The sequence below is a fragment of the Manacus candei genome, unplaced genomic scaffold, assembly GCF_025592945.1.
Source record: "Manacus candei isolate 608988 ecotype Guabito, Panama unplaced genomic scaffold, ASM2559294v1 h1tg000096l, whole genome shotgun sequence".
Classification (NCBI taxonomy): domain Eukaryota; kingdom Metazoa; phylum Chordata; class Aves; order Passeriformes; family Pipridae; genus Manacus; species Manacus candei.
In genome coordinates this window covers 547345-568480 of record NW_026138144.1, presented here as the reverse complement: position 1 = coordinate 568480, position 21136 = coordinate 547345, and the positions used below count along the sequence as shown (strand labels likewise).

General features: G+C 47.5%; 1 protein-coding gene across 11 annotated transcripts in view; it reads left to right on the top strand.

Moving 5' to 3' along the window:
- The window catches only part of TANC2 (tetratricopeptide repeat, ankyrin repeat and coiled-coil containing 2), a 237374-nt gene that overhangs the window by 166208 nt on the left and 50030 nt on the right, over nt 1-21136 (top strand). For all 11 annotated transcript variants that reach the window (XM_051768653.1, XM_051768650.1, XM_051768651.1 and 8 more), the window contains 4 exons: nt 1652-1933; nt 4784-4917; nt 16211-16442; nt 19360-19526. In XM_051768653.1, the coding sequence (XP_051624613.1) occupies nt 1652-1933; nt 4784-4917; nt 16211-16442; nt 19360-19526 (815 nt within the window). The remainder of the gene's footprint in view (nt 1-1651; nt 1934-4783; nt 4918-16210; nt 16443-19359; nt 19527-21136) is intronic.

Below are 21136 nucleotides of genomic sequence, written 5' to 3'. Positions count from 1 at the left end.
TATGCATTCCCTGGGTAGCTCGTGCCAAGTGGAAAAAATGGCAAATACCCTCTCCCTTCACCCTCAGATGCTCCCGAAAAAGTTTCAAGGCTGGTTTGGATTTTGCTGTGTATTTTATTATAATCTAATGCATTAAAAAAAGGAACACAATCAATATCCATGTTTTTAGGTGCTGGCAGTGCTTCAGCCCACATGGTCTGTGAGGGAAGACGTTTCTTACTCTCCCTCTTAACCTTAGGTTGCTTTGCAACATCGTTGTTTCCTCGTGAAACAAGACAACGTTTTAATTGCCAAACAGGAACATCCTGTCAGCAATCTGGTTTCACTTATTTACTTCAGGAGAGTCGAAATAACTTCGCTCAGATTGATTTAGCACTTGTAGGTGCCGAGATTGCTCTGTGCTCTGAGCAGGTGAGCAGACGTTGTGTGTCTGGATTGAACAGACAATCCCATCTCCCAGGGGATGCCGTGCAGAGCCCAGTGTTCTGCCTGGAGCCTTTAATTATGGTGGGTTTAAACGAGAAAATTAATTTCTCCAGCCACACTTTTTCTCCCCAGCTCTGAGCCACTTCATCCTGTAAAATTCTCTGAACTCCTTCGGTGGAAAATGGTGTGAATGAGTCCAGCTGGAGATGAAGCACCACAGAGCCTCTTGCTCAGTTCCCCCTCTCTTCCCCCCACACCCTGGTGAAATGGGGAGGAGGATCAAAGTAAAACTTGTAGGTTGAGATAAGAACTGTTTAATAATTGAAAATAAAGTAAAATACAATAATAATATCGCTAAATAATAATAATGATAATAAAGAGGGGAGAACCAAGAGATTCACAATGCACCTGCTGACTGATGCCAGAACCCCCTTCCCGAATCCAGATCAGCCTCTTCCCAGCAATTCCTCCCAGTTGATATACTGGGCAGGATATTCCATGATGTGGAATATCCCTTTGGCCAGTTTGGGTCACCTATCCCAGCTCTGCTGCCTCCCAGTTTCCTTTGTGCACCTCCTCCCTGGCAGAGCATGAGACAAGAGAAAACCAAAGTCCTTCACTTGGGATAGACACGATTTAGAAAAAACCAAAATCAAAACACAGCACTGGGACAGCTGCTGAGAAGGAATTAAAACTCTTCCCAGCTGAAACCAGGACAATAAGAGGAGTCTGAGGGGAGACCTTGTTGCAGTTCCAACTTCACTGGGAGGGAAGAGGAGGGGCAGGCACTGAGCTCTGCTCTGGGGGGACCAGGGAGAGCACCCAGGGAAGGGCTGGAGCTGTGTCAGGGCAGGGTCAGGTTGGATCTCAGGGAAGGGTTCTTCCCCCAGAGGCTGGTTGGCACTGACCAGGCTCCCCAGGGCAGTGGGCACAGCCCCAAGGTTGCCAGAGCTCCAGGAGGGTTTGGACAACACTCTGAGGGACAGGGTGGGACTGTTGGGGTGTCTGTGCAGGGCCAGGAGTTGGATGGATGATCCTTGTGGGTCCCTCCCAACTCAGCATATCCTGTGATTCTGTGAATACAGCAGGTGCTTTACCAACAAACGTAAGGAAACGAGTGTCCTTTTCACCTTTGGAGATGAAAAGATTAAACATCACCTCCAAACCCTCCTTTCCCCGCCGGCGTGGCCGGTGACGTCCCCTCTCCGTGTCTCTCCCCCCGCAGTGCGGTTCGCGCCCTACAGGCCCCCCGACATCTCCCTGAAGCCGCTGCTCTTCGAGGTGCCCAGCATCACCACCGAGTCCGTGTTCGTGGGCCGCGACTGGGTGTTCCACGAGATCGACGCGCAGCTCCAGAGCTCCAACGCCAGCGTCAACCGGGGCGTGGTGATCGTCGGCAACATCGGCTTCGGCAAGACCGCCATCATCTCCAGGCTGGTGGCGCTCAGCTGCCACGGCACCCGCATGAGGCAGATCGCCTCGGACAGCCCCCACGCCTCCCCGAAGCGTGAGTGCAGAGCACGGGGGGGTGAACAACTCGGGGACCTTTAGGAGGGTTTTGGTTGGAATAATCCCGTTTTTGTCTTCAGGCCCCAGAAATCAGCTCGTTGCCAAGCAGAGGAAGGATCTGTCAGCAGTATGTCATGGAGTGGTTTGGGTTGGAAGGGACCTTTAGGCATCGTCCAGTTTCAATCTCCAGCCACAGGCAGGGACACCTTCCACTAGCCCAGGTTGCTCCAAGCCCCGTCCAGCCTGGTCTTGGAAACTTCCAGGGATGGGGCAGCCACAGCTTCTCTGGGAATTCCATTCCAGCTCCTCACCACCCTCACATGGAATAGATTCTTCCCAGTATCCAAATCTACCCTCCTCCAGCTCAAGGCCATGCCCCCATGTCCTGCCCCTCCATGTCCTTGGGAAAGGTCCCTCTCCAGGTCTCTTGTGGCCCCTTTAGGTTCTGCTAAATGGGGCTTTTATACTGCTCCTGTTCCAAAGGTGCTTCTTGAGGAATCAGAATAGTGTGTCTCTGATTTCTCTGGCTTAGAAACATCTCAGACTTTCTCTGATTGGGAAGATTCCAGTTTTAGAATTACAGAAGCACAGACTGGCTTGGGTTGGAAGGGACCTTTAAAGGTCATCCAGTCCAGTCCCCCTGCTTGTGCCATCTCCAGGGAGATGAGGCAGCCAGTGTTCTCTGATTACAAATCCATGGCAGTGCATTCTCCTTCCAGCATGGATTGTCTAAGGGTATTGTGGTATAAATGTTCAGGGTGGGTCACAAGCCCATGTAGGCTCAGCAGCAGGTTTGCTCTCCCCTGTGGTCCCAACCAATTCCCATCACTCCGTGCTGGCAGGTTTGCAGGTGGGGACGACAACATTTTAAAATCACTCAGCTCTCAGTAAGCGAGTAAGACAGGACTAAAAATACTGGGTGAGGTACCTGGAGGTATCTTGGAGGATGTAGGTCACTGTACCTCAGAGAAGCTGCAGTTAAATCTGTTTACTGGAGTGCAGGGCTCTTGCCCTGTCAGAAGAGCTGAAATGTCACCGGGGGTTGGCATGTTCAATAGTGTCACTTGTCAGAGCTAAATGAACAATGTGGAGTGAAAGGCAGGGCTTGTTTCTATATTTTAACTGCAGCTCTGCAGTGCACCAACTGTGTGTGTGTGTCCCCAGTCTGCTGGGGGGGATTGTGGAGATTAAAGAGACCACTGTGCTTAACTCTTTCTGGACTAAAAGCTGGTTTTCTCCCATGAGAAGGTGCCCTGCACCCTTCATGCACAAAGGATGAAGATCCTAACACAGTCTGGTGTGTCCATGAAGCTGAAAGCTGAATGATTCCTCAGTGTTAGTTATTGGGATGGAAACCTTCAGAATCAGTATTTAATTTGACTTTATTTCCTAAAGAGATCACAAGTCCTAGTTTAACTGTAGAAGATGATAATTATTCTGTGAGATCTTTGTGGGTCCCTTCCAACTGAGGATATTCTATGATTCATCTCTGATTCTATGATAAGTTTCTTTGTTGTTTCTTTTTCCACATGCTGAAAAAAACCCTATTATGCTTAGTGAAATCTGTGTTTAATAATAAGTGCTAATCAGGTGGTCTGACTCTGCTACAGCAGTTGTGCAATCAGCATTAGTAAAGTGGCTTCAGTGCAGCCTCATCCTTCTAATTCCTGTCTCAGAAAATGAATACAGGTGACAGTGGTGTTACAGGCTCAGAATCAAGGATGTGCCTCATTCTAATGCCCAGGGTTTAATTATGGAGGCAGCATCCTCCTCCTCTGTTGTTTGCCATTAAATGGGTCATTGTTTGCATGATGATTTCCAGTCAAGCTCAGGGATGCACTGCAGCAATCTAGGCAGGAGAACCCTGTGCCAGCACAGGCTGCACTTCAGAGTGGTGTTGTTCTTAAAACAGTCCTAAAATAACCAGTAATTAGACATCAGCGAGTGCTGCATGCCTTGGTGTCATTCAAAAATCCTCTGTGTGGGTTCCTGGGAGCGAAAATCAGTGTGGTTTGGGAATGTTATCCACAAAGGCCAGGTGGATGGGCTGTGGTAGCAACCTGCTGGTAAAGCCAGTTTCTGCTTGCCAGGCAAAAGAAGCAGCTAAAATGCAATAGAACACAGTTAAACTTGCCAGAGATGATTCCAGGATAATTTATTATTTGCTTGCAAGCCTTTTCCAGATCCTGGTACTGCTCCTTCTCCTCTCCCCCTGATTACATTAATGGGCTTCAGATGGCTGTGTTAGCTGGGGCTCTCCGTTTATTTATGTTAGAAAATAGGCCCATAATTCAGAAAAATTGGCTGTCTGTGCTGAAGGAGGACTTGGAACCAAATTAACCAGCAATTGCTCATAACGAGGTCTGTTGGCAGAAGTGCAGAGCAGGAGAGCTCTGCACTCAGATCCACCAAACCTGAAGGCAGAGCCTTCCAGAGTGCCCAGTTCACTCCATTATTGTCATTACTTTAAAGCCAGTGAAATTACAGTGGAGAAGGTGAATAATCATAGAATATGCTGAGTTGGAAGGGACCCATCAGGATCATCCAGTCCAACTCCTGGCCTTGCACAGGACACCCCAAAAATCCCACCGTGAGCCTGTGGGCATGGTCCAAACACTCCTTGGACTCAGACAGTCTCAAAGCTGTATCTTAAAGGTCCTTCCCAAAAGTGCTGCTCCAAAAAGCAGTTTCTTGGGGAGCCTCCGGCCTGGAAATCCCTGAAATCCTAACCCAGAGTATTTGTAGGAGTTATTTTTTAACTTCCATGCTTAGGAGCTGCCTGGTCTGTAATAAAGCTGTCAGTGCTTGTCCTGTGGCAATTCCTAAGCTCTTTTTTTTCCTTGGGCAGATGTGGATGCCAACCGGGAGCTGCCCCTGACCCAGCCACCTTCTGCTCACCCGTCCATCACCAGCGGGAGCTGCCCGGGCACCCCCGAGATGCGCCGGCGCCAGGAGGAGGCCATGAGGAGATTGGCCTCACAGGTATGGAAAACATCCTTCTCTGGGCTCTCTGGGGCCTTGGGAAAACATCAGTTGGAGTGGAAGTCCTGTGACTCACCTCACTCCGGAAAACGCGCGCGCTCAAACGGCTCCCGGGGAGCCTCCGCAGAGAACCTCTGGGAGGAGTTTTATTGCCCGGGAAAGTTGTTTCTCTGAGGTGAAATTCAAATTCAGACTGCATCAAATACACACTCCCCTGCTACTCTGAGAGTTTGTCTTTCCCAGCCATCCTGCTATCTCCTTACAGATGTTAGGATGTGACATGGTTATTACTGGAATAATTGTGGTTTTTCTTTAGCGGTGAGAACAAAATTGCCCAGAGTTTGAGCGGTGTTTTGTTGGAAAGGGTATGGTGGGGGGAGGCCCAGGCTGAGTGTTGCTGCTGTGTGTGCACTTGGGTATTTTTTGGGAAATCCTCCCAAGCAGCTCAGAGCCCTTGGAGCTGTACACAACTCACTTGCTGCTCTGGCAGGAGTGCATTGTATGGAACATATGGAACACTGTCACTTGTGTACGTGAGATTTACAGCTTGAGTTTTATTGTATTACTGAGGTTTAACCCTAATTCTGTGGTGGTGGGAAGGTGCCATTCTATTCCTTTGAAATCCGAGGAGTTTGCTCTCTCTCCTCCTACCCCTTTGGGGGGGATGGGAACAGTTAATGCTTTCCTGTGCCTGCTCCTGCTTTGGAGAGGAAAATAACAAGCAAAGTCTTTGTTCTAAATTATTACCAGGACGTGTTTTGCTTGGCTTTTTGTGCCAGATACTGTCTTGTCCTGTCTGCTTTCGTGCTGACCCAGATGGCCAGGCAGGGAGAGTGTGGTGGCTGCATAAATAAATATTAAGGCTTGATCCTCTCCTCTTCCACGTGGAGTTCTTGAAAGGAATGTGATGCCCAGGTCTGGTTTTGTTCAGAACACATTAGTCATCGTATTCCTTGCAAATCTGAAGCATTGCAGACTCCCAGAAAGGGCAGTAAAATGTGCTGTCTCTGCTTAAAATACCTCATCTATCTCAGCTTTCTTCCCCTGAGTGCTTAAGTCATCCTGCTGGGTACGTAACTGAGAAATGGATGTAGTTTTAGCTTCAGTTTCCTCCTGGAAAAGGTAAGGGAGATGGCTCTTTCAAACATTCTGTCACATCCAGGGCATAGATCACTCACTGAAGCTTTTTGGCATCTCTCATCACTGGAGAAAAGAGCAAGAAACAATCCTTACAGCCAACATTAAACCAGAAATAGGTTGTTTTACCTTGGCTGCAGACTCCTTTAGGAAAGGGTTTTAAAGCCCTGCTCATCCCTCGGCCAGAATTTTTTTTTCAGAATAAATCCTGTGTGTTGGTGACAGAACACAACAGCTGAGGGTGGGAGATGTCCTGCCCCTCGTGCCTGCAGCAGGATTACACCCTGGGAGTAAGATTGTTCATCTCCCAGGAAATCTCCACTGTTGTAAGTGTAGACTCCAGAAATAACTGTCACCGGCTCCCAGACATGAGGCCTTGATGAAGGGATCAGTGCCAAGGCTGATGAGTTGACCTTAGAGCTCTTGGAATCCCTTCTTCTGCTCAAATTGCTGACGCAGCCCGTGGAACTTCCGAAAATTCCATCGTGTTCAGCAAACAATTCCTGGGATGAGTCAGAGCGGCGGCGCTTGATTCAGCATTCAGAGACCTTGGGCCGATTCCCAGCGTTGCTGTTACCCTTGCTGGGATCCTTGGAGACCAGCATCTCCTCTGCCTGCCTCCCTTTCCCTGGCTGTTAAAGGCAAAGTGATCCCTGCAGATAATGGTCCTTGGATGCCTGGTGCTGGAGGGAACATGGAACCGGGTGACAGTGGTTGATTATTTGGGAAGAGCAGGGGACTTCTTGCAGCACGTGCTGGCTGAAGACATGCACTGAAATAAAGCACGTGATTAAACCCCCAATCAAAGCTTCATTTCCTGTCACAAAGGGAAATAATTCTGAAAGTACAAGAATTTTTTTTTTTATTCTGTTTTTTTGACAATAATTTGGTTTTATTGCGTCAGAGCCTTTTCCAGAAGGGCCGTGCGGCACGCTCCAGACCATGAGTCTGATGGATTACCAAGCCTCAGGAAGAAAAATAAAGGCAAATAAAATGGTTAAGGATGTTTGTCAGATTGATAGCTGGGAGTTGTGTGCACAGTGCACTCGTAGTAACCTCCCGAGTAGCACAACTCGGCATCACCACCGAGGAATCCTTGCTGTCAACAGTGGATAAATTGATTTGCTCGGAAGGAGCCGTGCCGTGTGATGTCCTCCTGGATAAAACAAACACTCCCTGTTCCTCCCCAGCTGTGGGGCTTGAAGCCTCTGAGTGACACTGGGGGGAAAAAGGATTACTGACCTGGCAACAGAATTGAAAATCCATTAAAATAACAGCGTGGAGCCCTTTGTTCTGCCTGCAATCACCTCGTTCTGAAAGCCCATCACACGTGTCTGACTCGCCTTTGAGAGACCAGGACAATTCTGAGGCTTTGAAGATACTGAACCCTCACCAGAGCAAAACCACTGAATGGCTGGGAGACAACGGTAAAAACAGTTAAAATAATTTAGCTGCTTAAACTGAGTGTCTGGTGCCACATTCTCCAGCAAGGGACAGTTTAGGAAGACCTTTATGTACATAAGCTAAAGGCTTTCCAAAACAACAAAGAAAAGAAGGGGAAGAAAGGAGTGGAATGTCCTTGGATGCAGGAGGAAGGGAGAGAAGAGCAGCACATTGATGTGTCAGTAGCTGTGGAACAAAGAAAGAATTGTTGTTGGCCTCCTTAAACAGCTTCTGTTCAGCTGGCTGAAGGAGAAAGAGCCCAAAGAAGTGAAGGACCCGCTGGTCAGTCTGGTTGGAAAAGCATTTCTTGGACATGTGTGTTTTATAGTTGTATTAAGACTAGGAGTCAGAATTGAAGTGGGGAAGGAAGTGTTGACAGTGATGGACAACCACAATTGTCAGGAACGTTTTTGGAGACAGATGAGCCATCTGTGAGGAGCTGGATGAAGCTGTGTGCAGATGTTCCAGCTCTGCGAGCGCTGAGCAGAGCGGGATGTTCTCAGGTTGGGCCGAGGTTGTCGTGCTGGAGAAATGCAGATCGTTACGAAAGCAGATTAATAATATACAAACAGTCTTAGGTAATGCTTGGCTCAGGCTCCAGAATGCTGGTGGGAAGCTCGGCGTCCTCTCACCCACTCCCTTCCCTCTGAAAATGTCACTTATCCCAAAATTCAGAAGTTGTGTGTCTGTGATGACAGAAGTGAAAGGTGAACAGTTGCTTCTCCTCCTCTGGATTATTCAGGGTTGTACTTTTCTGCCTGGTTTTCGTGCAGTGAGTTCTCGGGGGGCAAAGGTTGCATTTGTCTCTTAATGTCAGAGATGAACAAATCATTAATTTTAGAAATAAGTAACTGCAGATGACCAAGCAGGAGCTCCACTCGGTCCTGCCATGCTGGAAAAGAGCACTGTTGTGTTGTAGTCTCATGGGGCAGTTTGAAGTCATCCATGACTAAAAAAGAGAAATTTAGATTAGGTATTGGGAAGAAATCCTTCCCTGTGAGGGTGGGGAGGCCCTGGCACAGGTTGCCCAGAGCAGCTGTGGCTGCCCCTGGATCCCTGGAAGTATCCAAGGCCAGATTGGACGGGACTTGGAGCAACCTGGGCTAGTGGAAGGTGTCCCTGCCCCTGGCAGGGTGGTGGCACTGGATGGGCTTTAATGTCCCTTCCAACCCAAACCATTCCAGGATTCTGTGATTTCTAGTTCAGTCTTCATCAGCAAACTAATGGAGAAGAAAAATACTTAGAAATGAGGCAATTTAGAAAAAAAAAACAGGTGTGATTTTTGTCCTTAAAAACCATGCCACGAAAACTATATCCACCTGCAGTAGGAGTTATGTGATGTTGTCCTCACCAGTGGGTCCTAGGGGAGAAAAACATCAAAACCAGAGGGCAGAGTTCCCTCCCAGAGCCTGGTGATCAGCTTTTGAGGTTCCTCATATCTCCATCCCTCTCTTTGGCCAGAAGTGGAACCTTTTGCCACCAACCACAGTATGAGGGGTTGGATACAAAGAAAAGGGTTTTCAGTAGCTTTTCCTGAAATAATGAGGGAAAACAAGGAGTTTAAAATGGAGACTGCTCTATTTGCAATCATTTCTTTTCCCAACAGCCCATCTTCTGCAGATTTTAAAAGTGGGGTGATCTTACCTGTGGAGATTAGTGGAGAAAATAGCAGAAGTACAACACTGCTTTTGTATAATTCACCTGAACTATCACCCCAGTCTGCTCTGGCCATCCTGTTCCAGCTCCTAATGCTCATTTTGGATATGGTTTGAGTTGGAAGGGGCCTTAAAGATCTTCTAGTAATGATCAGTTTAGAGAGACAGTATTTCTAAAAGGGAAGATTCCAAGTCTTGCTGTCACCCCAGGCTCAGCTCAAGGTTGGGCTTGGCATTGTGTTCAGGGCTGGCATTTAGACAGGGATAAGGCAACGTGCCAGGAAACTTGAGGCATCAGGATGTAAATGCCTTGCCTCCCATTTCCTTGCAAGGAAAGTATTAAATATGTGGCCACGTTAATAGCTGCTTAGCAGAGCTCTGTGAATTAATTTCCTAATTTTAAAGGTAACATTAATCCTCTTGTTGGGAACTGAGCTGGCACAATCCTCTTTTTCCCCTTCACTCCTTGGCTTCTCCTGCCTCTGAGCAGCAGCTGAGGCAGTGGCTGCTGATGGGCATCCCACCAGTTGTGGGGGTGTGGATCAGCCCCAGCAGTCAGCAGTGGACTTAGGAGCAGTCCTTGCTGGGCAGGTATCCATGCCTTTTCCTCCATCCCATCTCGGGAGGGACTTCTACCATAACATGGAGCAGAGAGATTTTCAGGGCAGGAGGACAAGAGCAGTTGTCTCATGGGAAACTCTCAGAAATCATGAATAAAACTGCTCACCTTGCAACGCCCAGCTCGACACCTGCAGACAAAACAGAAGCATTCCTGGCAAAACAGCCTGGTTGGTCTTTTGTGGCAAAATCTCTGTGTGTGTTATGGCAATAAGTTTGCAGGGTTGCTGAGTTTATGCCAGGTCTGCCCTCGACACTGAGCAGGCTGCCAGGTTTCCTGCTGTGCCAATGGGTCAAGCTGGACGTGGCTCCTTCAGTGCCATAGGTGGGTACCAGCTTTTCCTGGTGAGCTCCCCATGTTGTGGAGCTTTGTGTGACCAAAAACCCATCTCCTGCTGCTCAGTGTGACCAAAAACCCATCTACTGCTGTTTCAGTGCTTCTGAACATATGGCCTGACACCACAGAATCACTGTGAGGTGAAAGCAGAAAAAAAAAAAGGTTGTGAATACGAACATGGAGGTTTCTAAACCAAAGGCAGCACTCCAGAGCTCTCCCTAGTTGTGCTGTGTTTTTTCAACCTTTTTACTGTTTAATCCTTTATCTGTTAAAATTCTTCTGATTTCACTTCTTCTGGCCAGGGAACCATCAGCAGGTCACCACGTGGCTGTCCTGCAGTGCCACCTTTCAGTCTCCAGGTGATCCTGGGCAGTGTGTGACTCGGGCTGCAGCATGACCTTGGAATTATGGAATTGTTTAGGTTGGAAAAGACCCTTGAGGATCATTAAGTTCAACCATTCCCCCAGCATTGCCAAGGCCACCACTAACCTATGCTCCGAAGTGCCACATCCACGCAGCCTTTAAATCCCTCCAGGGATGGGGACTTAACCTTGCTTGTCCAGAGCTGGTCCTTCACCTCAGAGAGATGAGGATGAGAGGCTTTCCCACAGCTCCAGCCTGTGCTGAAAAATGCTGACCCACAAAGAGGTGTCCTGGGTGACCTTTGCCTTTCAGCAAGAGGCACCAGCACCATTCAGAGCTCCAATAACCCAAAGTGAGACGAGTTCAGCTCAAAGGGAGAAGCCTGAACTGTGTCCTCTCCAGTTGCAGTCACACTCCCCATTTCCCCTGAAGGTCTATCCTTTACTCACCAAGGGTTTTTAATGGATTGGCTGCCCAGTTTTAACAAACCCATTGAACAGCTCTATTCTTTGGCTTTCTGGATGCTGTGTGGTGGCTCATGGTAGCAGCACTTAAACAAATGGACCTGAAAGCCCAGCTCTGCTGCACTAATGGGTCCTACCCCATGCAGAGCAGCTGGTGGAGGAGCTGCACATCCACTGCATTTAGTGCATTTGGCTGATGCTGAGCATGGCTGGTGGCTCCAGAGAGCATCACTGTCGTTGCTGCAGGCCTATAAAAAGAAAGGGAGTGCTCCTGCCTTAGCTGGAGGTGCAGGGATTCATTCCTGCTGAGCCTCCATGCCCTGCAGCACTGATGAGTTTCCCAGGGCATTTCCCAGCACACTCAGCTATGTAAAAGTAATGAGCATTCCCAATAAACTGGGTCACCATGTGCCACATACTGGGTCGCAGTCATGTGCAGTGGATAAAATACAGCAGTGCTGGTGGCTGTTTCCATTATCACAGCCAGGGTTGGGGCTGGCACGTGGCATTGTGGCAGGTCAGAGCGTTCACTGCAGTTATTGGAAGCTATTTTGTGTGGGTCAAGAGAAGATAAATCTTGTTAGGTGCAGAAATATGGTTAAAATACAGTGTTGAAGCCCTTTAAGAGCCCTGGAGGGAGGAGGCTGTTGGAGGAGCTCAGGGATCTGAGGTTCTGCCAAGGGGGGTTGGTAGAACCTTGCAGAAGGAAGCCAAGACAAACCATGGCAGAGGTGTGATGGCAAAGGAATGCTGCCTAAATGGAGGAGATTCTTTTTCACAAATAGTGCTGGAGAACTGCTTAAAATTGGCCTGTCCTAATAATTAAAAATAACTTATTTCCCTTGAGCTGTCTCCAGCCCCTTTGATGTTCCCTCTGTCCTTCAGCCTTTCCCCTGTTACTGTCATCTCCTGCCTCTCCTGCCATGTCATTTCCTCTCCTTCTCTCTTTTGTCTTTTCCTTCTTCACAGTTCACTCCCTTCTCACCCCCTGTACTTTACAGCTTGTACACATTCTCTTTTGTGCCTTGTTTTTTCCCTCTCCTTTGCCCTCTCCAACCTCTTCCCCCTGCTGTGTTCATGCAGCTCTTCTCTTCCACCAGCATTTTCATTATCCTTGGAGCAGCTGTTTTGCTTTTAACATCCTTCTTCCAGCAACTGTTTTCCTAATTCCTGACCCATGTGAGGATATTTTTTTCCCCCAAGTTCATGGAATCCTTCCCTATCTGTCCAGCTGAGCCCAAGCCAGGTGGAATCAAGAGCTTGGCCTTGGAGCTCTGGAGCGTGGTTTGCATGACCATGGGTCAGAAAAGGATTTTGGTGTGGGGAGAAGAGCTGCAGGAAGGTGTGGGGCATCTGTGTGTCAGGATGGGACACTGTGGCCAAGTCCTGAATCCAAGAAAGGGGTGGGTGAAGGAGGGAACCTGAATGGAACGAGGGCAGGAAGGGTGGTGACAGCAGGAAGGTGAAGGTTACACGAGGCTGGATGAAATGGGAAGTGGTTGTGGCAGAAAGGGGAGAGTAGGATGGCTGGTGTTGAAAGGGTTGGGAGAAGACAATCCTGAAGAACCTACTGGGTTTAACACCTGGAGGGAATATAAATAATGTCTTAATAATTCTGCTTTGGCAGTTAAGATGAAGTTTGTGTAATCCAAGTAAACGAATGTTTTGGGGCTCCCTGACCCCACTTCAGGGGGGAATTGGGGTCATGTTGGCCATGGTCTGTTTGAGGCAGTGCTCTGCCATCCCCATCTGGTGTTTCTCAAGCCCTGTAACACGTAATTAATGTTTAAAAAAAATGAGCTACCAAAAAAACACATGATAAATGCACTGCTTTGGTGTGCAGCCAGCTGGACTCTCCACGTCAGTTTAGGGGAGGAGGTGATCACTGGAAGTAAAATACTCATCATACAAGTGTGAATTATTTTGCAGATCCTTTTCAAGCAAGAAAGGAACTGATACAAGTTTGTAACTTTGGGCATTTGATATTTAATATAGGAACCATAACACCTTGGTTTCTCAGCATGCAGTCACTCAGCTTGTCAAAACTGTGTTCTCAGCCCTTAAAAATTACATGAACAGGTACTTTGAACACTCCTCTTGATCTAGGTGTTAGTTTCCCATCCTTTGTAATCCACTTCTTGCTTTAGGGTTGCTTATAGGCCTTGCCTACTTAACGTTCACCATCCAGTGATTTAAATTGAATCAGACTTTAAAGCAAGGAATTTTTCAGCTTCCAGCTTTGTAAACATCATTTGACAAACCCGATAGCTGAAATGAAGGTTTAAAAGTTTTGAAAGTCTTAATTTAGTGTTTACAGTGTTTAGTGCAATGGGATGACAAAGTTCAAATTGAAACTACGGGTAGAAAAATTATGTCTCAAATTGTATCAGACACAAATAAATGTTTGCTGATGGCAACATCCCTACCTTTGGAACCACATGGTGTTCCCTGGTGATTTCATTTACTGTAATACAGTTTCTAGATAAAATTACATGTTTAATTCAAGGATTTTGTCTATGGTAAGGGATGGCTGGAACTTGTTCAAGCAAGTTATTTAAGGCAAGGTTATTAGATCTCTTGAAAGTGAAGCTTTTATTGAAGAGAGCACACCTTTTCCAATGAAAAGTTCATTTCCAGGCTGTGCAAGTTCTTTTTTTTGTTTTTGTTCTTTGGATGTAGTTTTTGGCTTACCCAGTCAAGCAAAAGGAGGAGAGACCAAAACCACCTCAGAATCATGATTAGCACAGAGAGTGGTTGTTTCAGATGCTGAGCAAGGTCTGGACATGGTCTCCTTTATATTAGAAGAGAATCCTAAGCAGTGGAGCTGGTGATGCATCCATCCCTCTTCCTGGAACCCGGAGCAATTAATAAAGTTAATAATCAATAAGGTGAAATAATTGGAAAGGGACCTTCCCCGGAGCATTAGTGGGAGTATTAAAGGAATTCACCAAATACAGGGGAGAAGGAACAGGGTTTGAACCAGTTCGGGGTGAGCCCTATCAACACCAACCTCCATCCTAGAGGCTTTTCCATTCAGTTCTGACATCAACCTGGTCTCATTCCCAAGGGTGGAGCAGGAATTGGAAAGTTTTACAGGGTGAGAAAAGTGTTTCCCACCCAGCTCTGTAAGTGAGAGGAGCCCAATTCCCAGCCCAATTCCCGGTGCCAGGCTTCACATGCAGCACCAGCTTTTGGCAGCCTCTCTGTGATTCGAAGATAAAGAAAATGTCACGGGGAATAAATAACATCAAGATGAGGTTCTGGCGCAAGTTGTGTTTCTGAGAACATCAGAATGCCTCTCCTTTGGTTGCTTTCCCAAAATCTTCCTTGTTTTACTGGTTTAGCTTCAGATCCACCCATTAAGCATTGCATTTATCCTGCTGGTTAAGGCCCAGTAAATCCAGCACAAGGATCACGAATCATGGAATTGTTGAGATTTGAAAAGACCTCTAAGACAGTCAAATTCAACCATGATTTACATGAAGAGCATTAAATCGATTGGGTTGTCACTGCATGTGTGTCCCAAAATCTGGTGGTGATCCTTGATAAGTATCCATGACATAACTCTTCAGATTCCTAGAAGAAGTTAATTGGCCTCTCATTGAAAGAGACTTTATTTTTGTGTCTATACACCTATTGTGTAGGAAATCAGAGTAATTTGGTTTCTGTTACTGGAACCTGATATCAAGGAATGGCTGTTAAAAGAACTTTATTCTATGAAATGCACAAGTTGCAATCCCCAGATAAATAGGATTGTTGAAAAGAAATCACTGCCTTTATTATTACTTTACCCAGTGCTATTCTCTAGGGGAATTAATTATATTTTAACTGGCTGGTAGGAAGAATTCTGTAAGGAATTTGGAGGTATCCATTAAAGCTTAAACACATGTATTAGGGCTTGATACTTGAAATAACAGCCCAGCTTTCTCATCTCTCCACGTGTCACACCTCGTTTTGACTGGGAAAGGAAATTACTGGTGGTAATTTCAGGTTGAAAATTAAAAGCCAGTGCTGAGCCAGCAGTGCGTGGGGACCCCACAGCCTGATGTTTTCATTCCTTGATACCATCCTTGACCACCCTGGAGCCTGCTGTGGTCCAAGGGCTGGGTGTTGCAGGTGGAGAGCCAGAAAGCCTTCATCATGTCCAAAGCCTCGGGCATGTTTCATCTGAGCTCCCACGAGCTCCAGAGAGGCCACAGCATCTCCTGTGCGCCGTGTCCTCAGTCATCTTGTCCTTCCCAAGTTCAAAAATGCGATTTATTTGGCAATTTTCTGTGCTAAGGTGCTCCAGGGCAGTGGTGCTTTCAGGATAGAACTGCTCCCACCTGCCTCGCCGGGATATTTTTGGATAGTCGGTGACATTTGAAAGGAAAACCGAGTGAATGGGAGCTGGAGAAAAGCTTTGTGCCCTGGCAGAGCCTCATCCCAAATGGGATGTGCTCAAGGCTGGAGCCAGCCAGGGTGCAGGAGGAGCTGGAGTGGTGCCAGAGCAGATTCCCGAGGGATTTACAAGCAGAGAGGGATTTTTGAGGGCCTTTTTTATATTGCAGAAGAAAACAGGAAAGTTGGCAGCTTGGCCTGAGCCGATATCACTGTTTTTCTGCTTATTTTAATAAGTGGGTAGAATGTAGCAGGTTCTAGCAGAGTTTGCTGAGCTGGAAAAATCAAGGAAAAGCTGGGAAAAGAGGAAATTTTCCTTTTTTTTTTTTTTGTTTTTCCAAATGAATTGATTTTTTTGAATGAAGAGCAGGATCACAGTGGCTGAGTAATGTACAATGAGCCTGACATTCCCCCCCACCACCTCCGGATCACGGGAATCTGTCGTTCCCAGGCACTGCCTCGCTGTGATGGACTCAGTGAGCGCTCTCAGCGAGCTTGACACGTGAAAAACAGCAAATAAAAAACAAGTTCAAGGAAACAATCACAAGTTATTAGCGGCACCGAGTCCTTAAACAGAGCTCGGAGCACAGTCCAAGCTCAGCGTGGCACTTCGGAGCCGTCAACTGCTGTCACCGTCCATCTCCACGAGCAGCCACAGCTTAATTTCATTTACTCCTCAAGTGGCAGGCCCAGTCATTTCTCAGGATCAGTGCCTGTTTTTCCCGACTGATTCGTCTGGATCCTTGTCACGGGTCGTTAACACTCGCTGCTCCTAAAGACTCCACCTGCCGGAGTGGATCAGAGTCGCTGAGGGGGAAGCGCCGCCGCCACCACCGACACGGTTTGTTTGTTCTTTCCTACCAAGACACGATTTGTTTGTTCTTTTCTCCCTGCAGGTCGTGGCCTACCACTACTGCCAGGCCGACAACGCCTACACCTGCCTGGTGCCCGAGTTCGTGCACAACGTGGCCGCCCTGCTGTGCCGCTCCCCGCAGTTCGTGGCCTACCGGGAGCAGCTGCTGCGCGAGCCCCACCTGCAGAGCCTGCTCAGCCTGCGCTCCTGCGTCCAGGACCCCATGGCCTCCTTCCGCAGGGGCGTCCTGGAGCCCCTGGAGAACCTGCACAAAGGTATGGTGGTGGTGGTGGGGGGTGTTGATCGCCCCGAGCTCCCACCAGCCTTGCGTTTTCGTGTCGTTCTGACGTGGGGTCGCGTCGGGGTGTTGAAATGAAGCGGTGGATTGATCCCGCTGCGACGCTCTGAGAGCTGCAGGGAGGGGGTGGGATCTGAAGAACCGTAGAATTTTGGTTGGAAGCAACATTAAAGACCACCTCGTTGCATCCCCCTGCCACGGGCAGGGACACCTGCCCAGGTTGCTCCAAGCCCTGTCCAACCTGGCCTTGGACACTTCCAGGGATCCAGGGGCAGCCACAGCTTCTCTGGGCAACCTGTGCCAGGGCCTCCCCACCCTCACAGGGAAGGATTTCTTCCTAATATCCCATCTAACCCTGCCCTCTGGCAGTGGGAAGCCATTTCCCCTTGTCCTGTCCCTCCAGACCCTTGTCCAAAGTCCCTCTCTGGCTCTCTTAGGTACTGAAAGGCTGCTACAAGGTCACCCCAGAGCTAAACCCTAACCCAGAACCCAGTGGTCCCTTCCAACCCGACCCATTCATTCTGTGTGATTCTGTGATTGTGTTTGATGAGAAGCCAGGGGTTAACCAGCCCTCTTCTCCTCACTGCAGGGCTGTGGAAGAAACACTTGCCTTTCCCTTTTCTTGCCTCCTTCCATGTCCCAAATCTGCCCTCACGGTTCTGAAGGTGAAAACAAGCAACAATTTCCATGCACATTGGTGGTTACAGCAACATGTTCTGATCTAGTTGTGTAGGGGTGACTTTTTTCCCTTTCCCTGCCACTCTTTAGTGGGCTTCAGAGAATTTGAAGCTTTCACCAAAGGGCTGATACCATAAAAGTCGATAGACACCCTCTGTAAAGCTTCTGGGGGAACTGGTGACAAGCCTTATCCTGATTACAGAGCTTTTTTCTAATGCAGCATTGATTTTGTCTTCTTTTCTTTCTTCCCTCTGCAAGTTATAAGTAATTCATTGTGACAATTGCTAAATTTAAGATCTTTGCTGGTTGCCATGAAAACTGTCAGAGCCTTGCAGAGTTCAGGACTCTGTTGTCCTGCAGAATGATGTTTATCACCATGGCTGTGCTGCATCTTGGCTGCAAAAATACTTCAGATAATTTTGTTACCACCCTCCACTCCACAGCGGAATAGATGCAGATTCCAACATGGAATAGATGCAGCTTCTGCCAGATTCAAAGCCCTGATGTTCAGATCAGCTCCTCAAAACTGTGCCCAAGCTCTGAGCAGCAGCAGCTGGGTCTAACCCACCTGGTTCCAGCAGGCACAAGGCACACGTAGAGCCCGCACAGCACGACAGCACTTGGTTTTCCTGGCATGGAGAAATGTCACTGTGGGAGGAGCATGGCTGCTCTTTCCTACCAACACTCCTGGCAAAAAAGAACAAAGAAAAAAAAAAAGATACATTTAAGGAACCGCTGCTCTAAAGGAAAATAATTCCTGGTTGTTACAGGAGCTCCTTGGGAGGTACTTGAATTCCAGCCCTTGAATTCAGAGCTTTGCAGAGGATGCTTATTTTTTTTTTTTTTGCCAGGCAGGTTGACCCCCAGCTGGTCCTAAATTCCGAAAAATTTTATATAAAACCTTATTTTCTTTCCTCTTGGGCTCTGCACTCAACACAGCTGCAGCGGAGCAGGACTCCCATCTTTCAACCTTGCTGGTCCGGAGTGCTGGCAAGTTCATTTGCACCAAGTGTTCCCCAGCAAGATGAACAGTGTCTGGAAATTGGTTTTAAGATATATAACATTTAAGACTCTGTAAATATATCAGCACGTCTTTTACAAGGTGCTGTTGAAGCTTTAATGCTACTGGGACGAAATTATTGCGCAGCTGTTAATGGTGAGCGTCACTGAGAAAGATTCATGTTTCTCAAATATATATGTAAATATATATTTTTAATGACAAGGAAGCTAAATAATACATAGGAGAACAAAGTTCTGATTCTTCCCCCCACTCCCTGCTTTCTCCTCTCTCCCTCAGGCTTTATGAGGAACATGAGATGTGGGCATAAAACTCAGGCACTGCATTCACTCCAAGATTTCAGAGAGGCATAAAGCGAATTTTCTAGTGTACCCAAAAATCTTGCTGGGAAGTTAACTGAGAAAGCATCTAGGGTTGTCTTAATGCAAAATATGTGTTCTTCACAGGGATATTTACAGTATATTAGGAAATAAGTGCAGCTTGTTGACGTAAGGCAGGGACAGCAGCACCAAAGGCGAGGTGTTTGCGCACGTCTGTTCTCCTGGAACACCCCAGGGGCCACGGGCTCCGTCATCATTGAACACTCTGTGCTGGGCTTTCACAGCAAATTTCCTGATGCAATTGAAAGCCAAAGAGAAAAACTCACCTCCTGTTGGGAATACTGAGCTCTGTGACAGCAGGATTTATCCATTGCACCAACAGCAGACTCAGACGTCCCGTTTGCCACCTGGTTTGGAGTTTATTAGGCAAGGTTACCTTGGAGAAGATGCCACCTGAGCTTAAGATACAAGTCCAGAAGTATCTGTATCATCAGTTGTAAGGCCACACCCAGCTCTCGGTGTCTGCCGTGGAAACACTGACTGCACTCTTTGCACCACCTGGGTTACTGTATCCTCCAGCAGCCAAAAAATCCTGTTTAAAACGTCCACGATTTGCTTTTTTGTAGGATTTTCAAGGCCATATTGGACCTGGTCTGGTGTTAGGTGTCCCTGCCCACGGCAGGGGGGTGGAACAAGATGACCTGGAAAGGTCCCTTCCAATATGCAATTAATGTATCCTGAAAAAGGTGCTGCTGTTGTGATTTTTTTTCTTCTTCAGCAATATCTGGTGATGCTTTCAAACACTGTGATGACTTAGCAGTACATTATGGTCGTGTGTCTGTAGTCTTTCCAGTAAATGCCCTTTTTCTTTCTTTCAGAGAGGAAGATCCCTGATGAAGATTTCATTATACTAATTGATGGTTTAAACGAGGCTGAATTTCACAAGCCAGATTATGGAGACACCATAGTATCATTCCTGAGCAAAATGATTGGAAAATTTCCTTCCTGGCTGAAGCTGATAGTGACAGTCAGGACAAGTCTACAGGTATGATGAGACCCAAAACAGTGATAAATTGTGTCATTGTCACGATGGGCTTAGGTAAAGATGGATGTCTGGATTTGCTCAAGACCCTTGATTTCACTTTATCCTTTTGGCTTCTTAATTTTTGGATTTACATCCATGTCCCCAGACTCATTCTGCAGCCTTGGATGGATCTAATCCAGCATTGCTTTTTCACGTCAATAAATGTTCATCAGCAAATGGTTGAGATCATTTTGTGACACAGCTCACATGCCAACAGGCTGTAACTCACTGAACCATTAGGAGGGCAGGGCCTGATGTCTGTCAGCTTGTGCAGCTCGAGAACATCCTCTGTTCCATGTGGAAGAGCAGAGGAATTCAGATTTCATACCCTGAGTGTGATCATTTCAGTCTGGAGGAGTGAGTGCAGGCCAAGACATTATTCAGCTCAGAAGGACTGTGGTGAGCAGGTGCTGAAGCTCTAAGCTGAGTGTTGTTTGGGCTATTCTTCAGTGGTTTTGTTTTAGTTTGCAGCTGGGCAGGTTTTTACCTTCAGCCTGTTCATCGTGACTCTTTTGGCAGAAGGATCAAGCTGAACTTAGTTTGTTGGCTCAACTGCTCATCTGAACAGAGGGAGCTGGGAAGCAAGCACGGTGACCCAGCTGGGGCAGATCTGCTCTTTCGAGGTTTCTCAACAGAGCTGCTTGATTTGCACCATCCCTGATGGGAACATTCCCACCGAGCATCCGAGCCTGGAGTCCAGAGGAGGCAGAGGCAGCAGGATGGGACACACATTTGGGAGCCAGCTCTGCAGCTGGCCTGGCTGCTCCGGGCAGAAAGGCCTGTCTGCAGCTCTCTGGTTCTCATTTTTTCATTATTAGCCGTTTCTTCATTAGCACAGAGCCATGGAGTTCATTTTTAACAAGCTCCATTAAGCAGTTTCACTGAGATTTGCTAATATTTACTGAGATCTGCAGATTGATTCACTGTGGCCTTCCTGGCAGGGAGCTGAGTCTGGTTCCAGCCCCAGCAGGGCAGCCAGACCCTGCACACTGTCCTTGTCACTGGGAATGGCAGCTGCTTCCCCAGACCCAGGAGAGCACAGGATATCTGTGCAGATATGCTCCCCAAGATCCAGGAGAGCACAGGTCTCTCTGCTGGACTGTCTGCTCCCCCAGATCCAGGAGAGCACAGGATATCTGCTGTCTGGAGTCTGTTTTTTGCTCAGTAACGCAGTAGATTAAATATCATTTGAAAGAAATCTTTTTTTGTAATTGTGAGCAAATTGCATCCTGCTGGCTTGAATTCCTCATTTAATTAGGGTTTTTGCAGCCCTGTGTTCTTCACTGCTGCTTTTCTTCGCCCTGTGCTCTCCTTTATTTTCTTGGAGAGCTGATGGCTTCTCTGGAGTCTGCCTTGGCTTCTTCAGGTCTGTTGCATCATTTCTTTTCTCCTCACAGTGGCTGAGAGCCTGTGAAGGGCTTTGGAAAAGCCTTTGATGATCTTTGGTTTATTTGAGGAAGCATCATCAATGAGTTCAGCCGGTGACCATTCCCTGGGTGCAGCATCCCTCAGCAGACAGACGTGGTCACTTTGCACTGGGAAATACTAATTATTATCTATCCTGGTGTTTC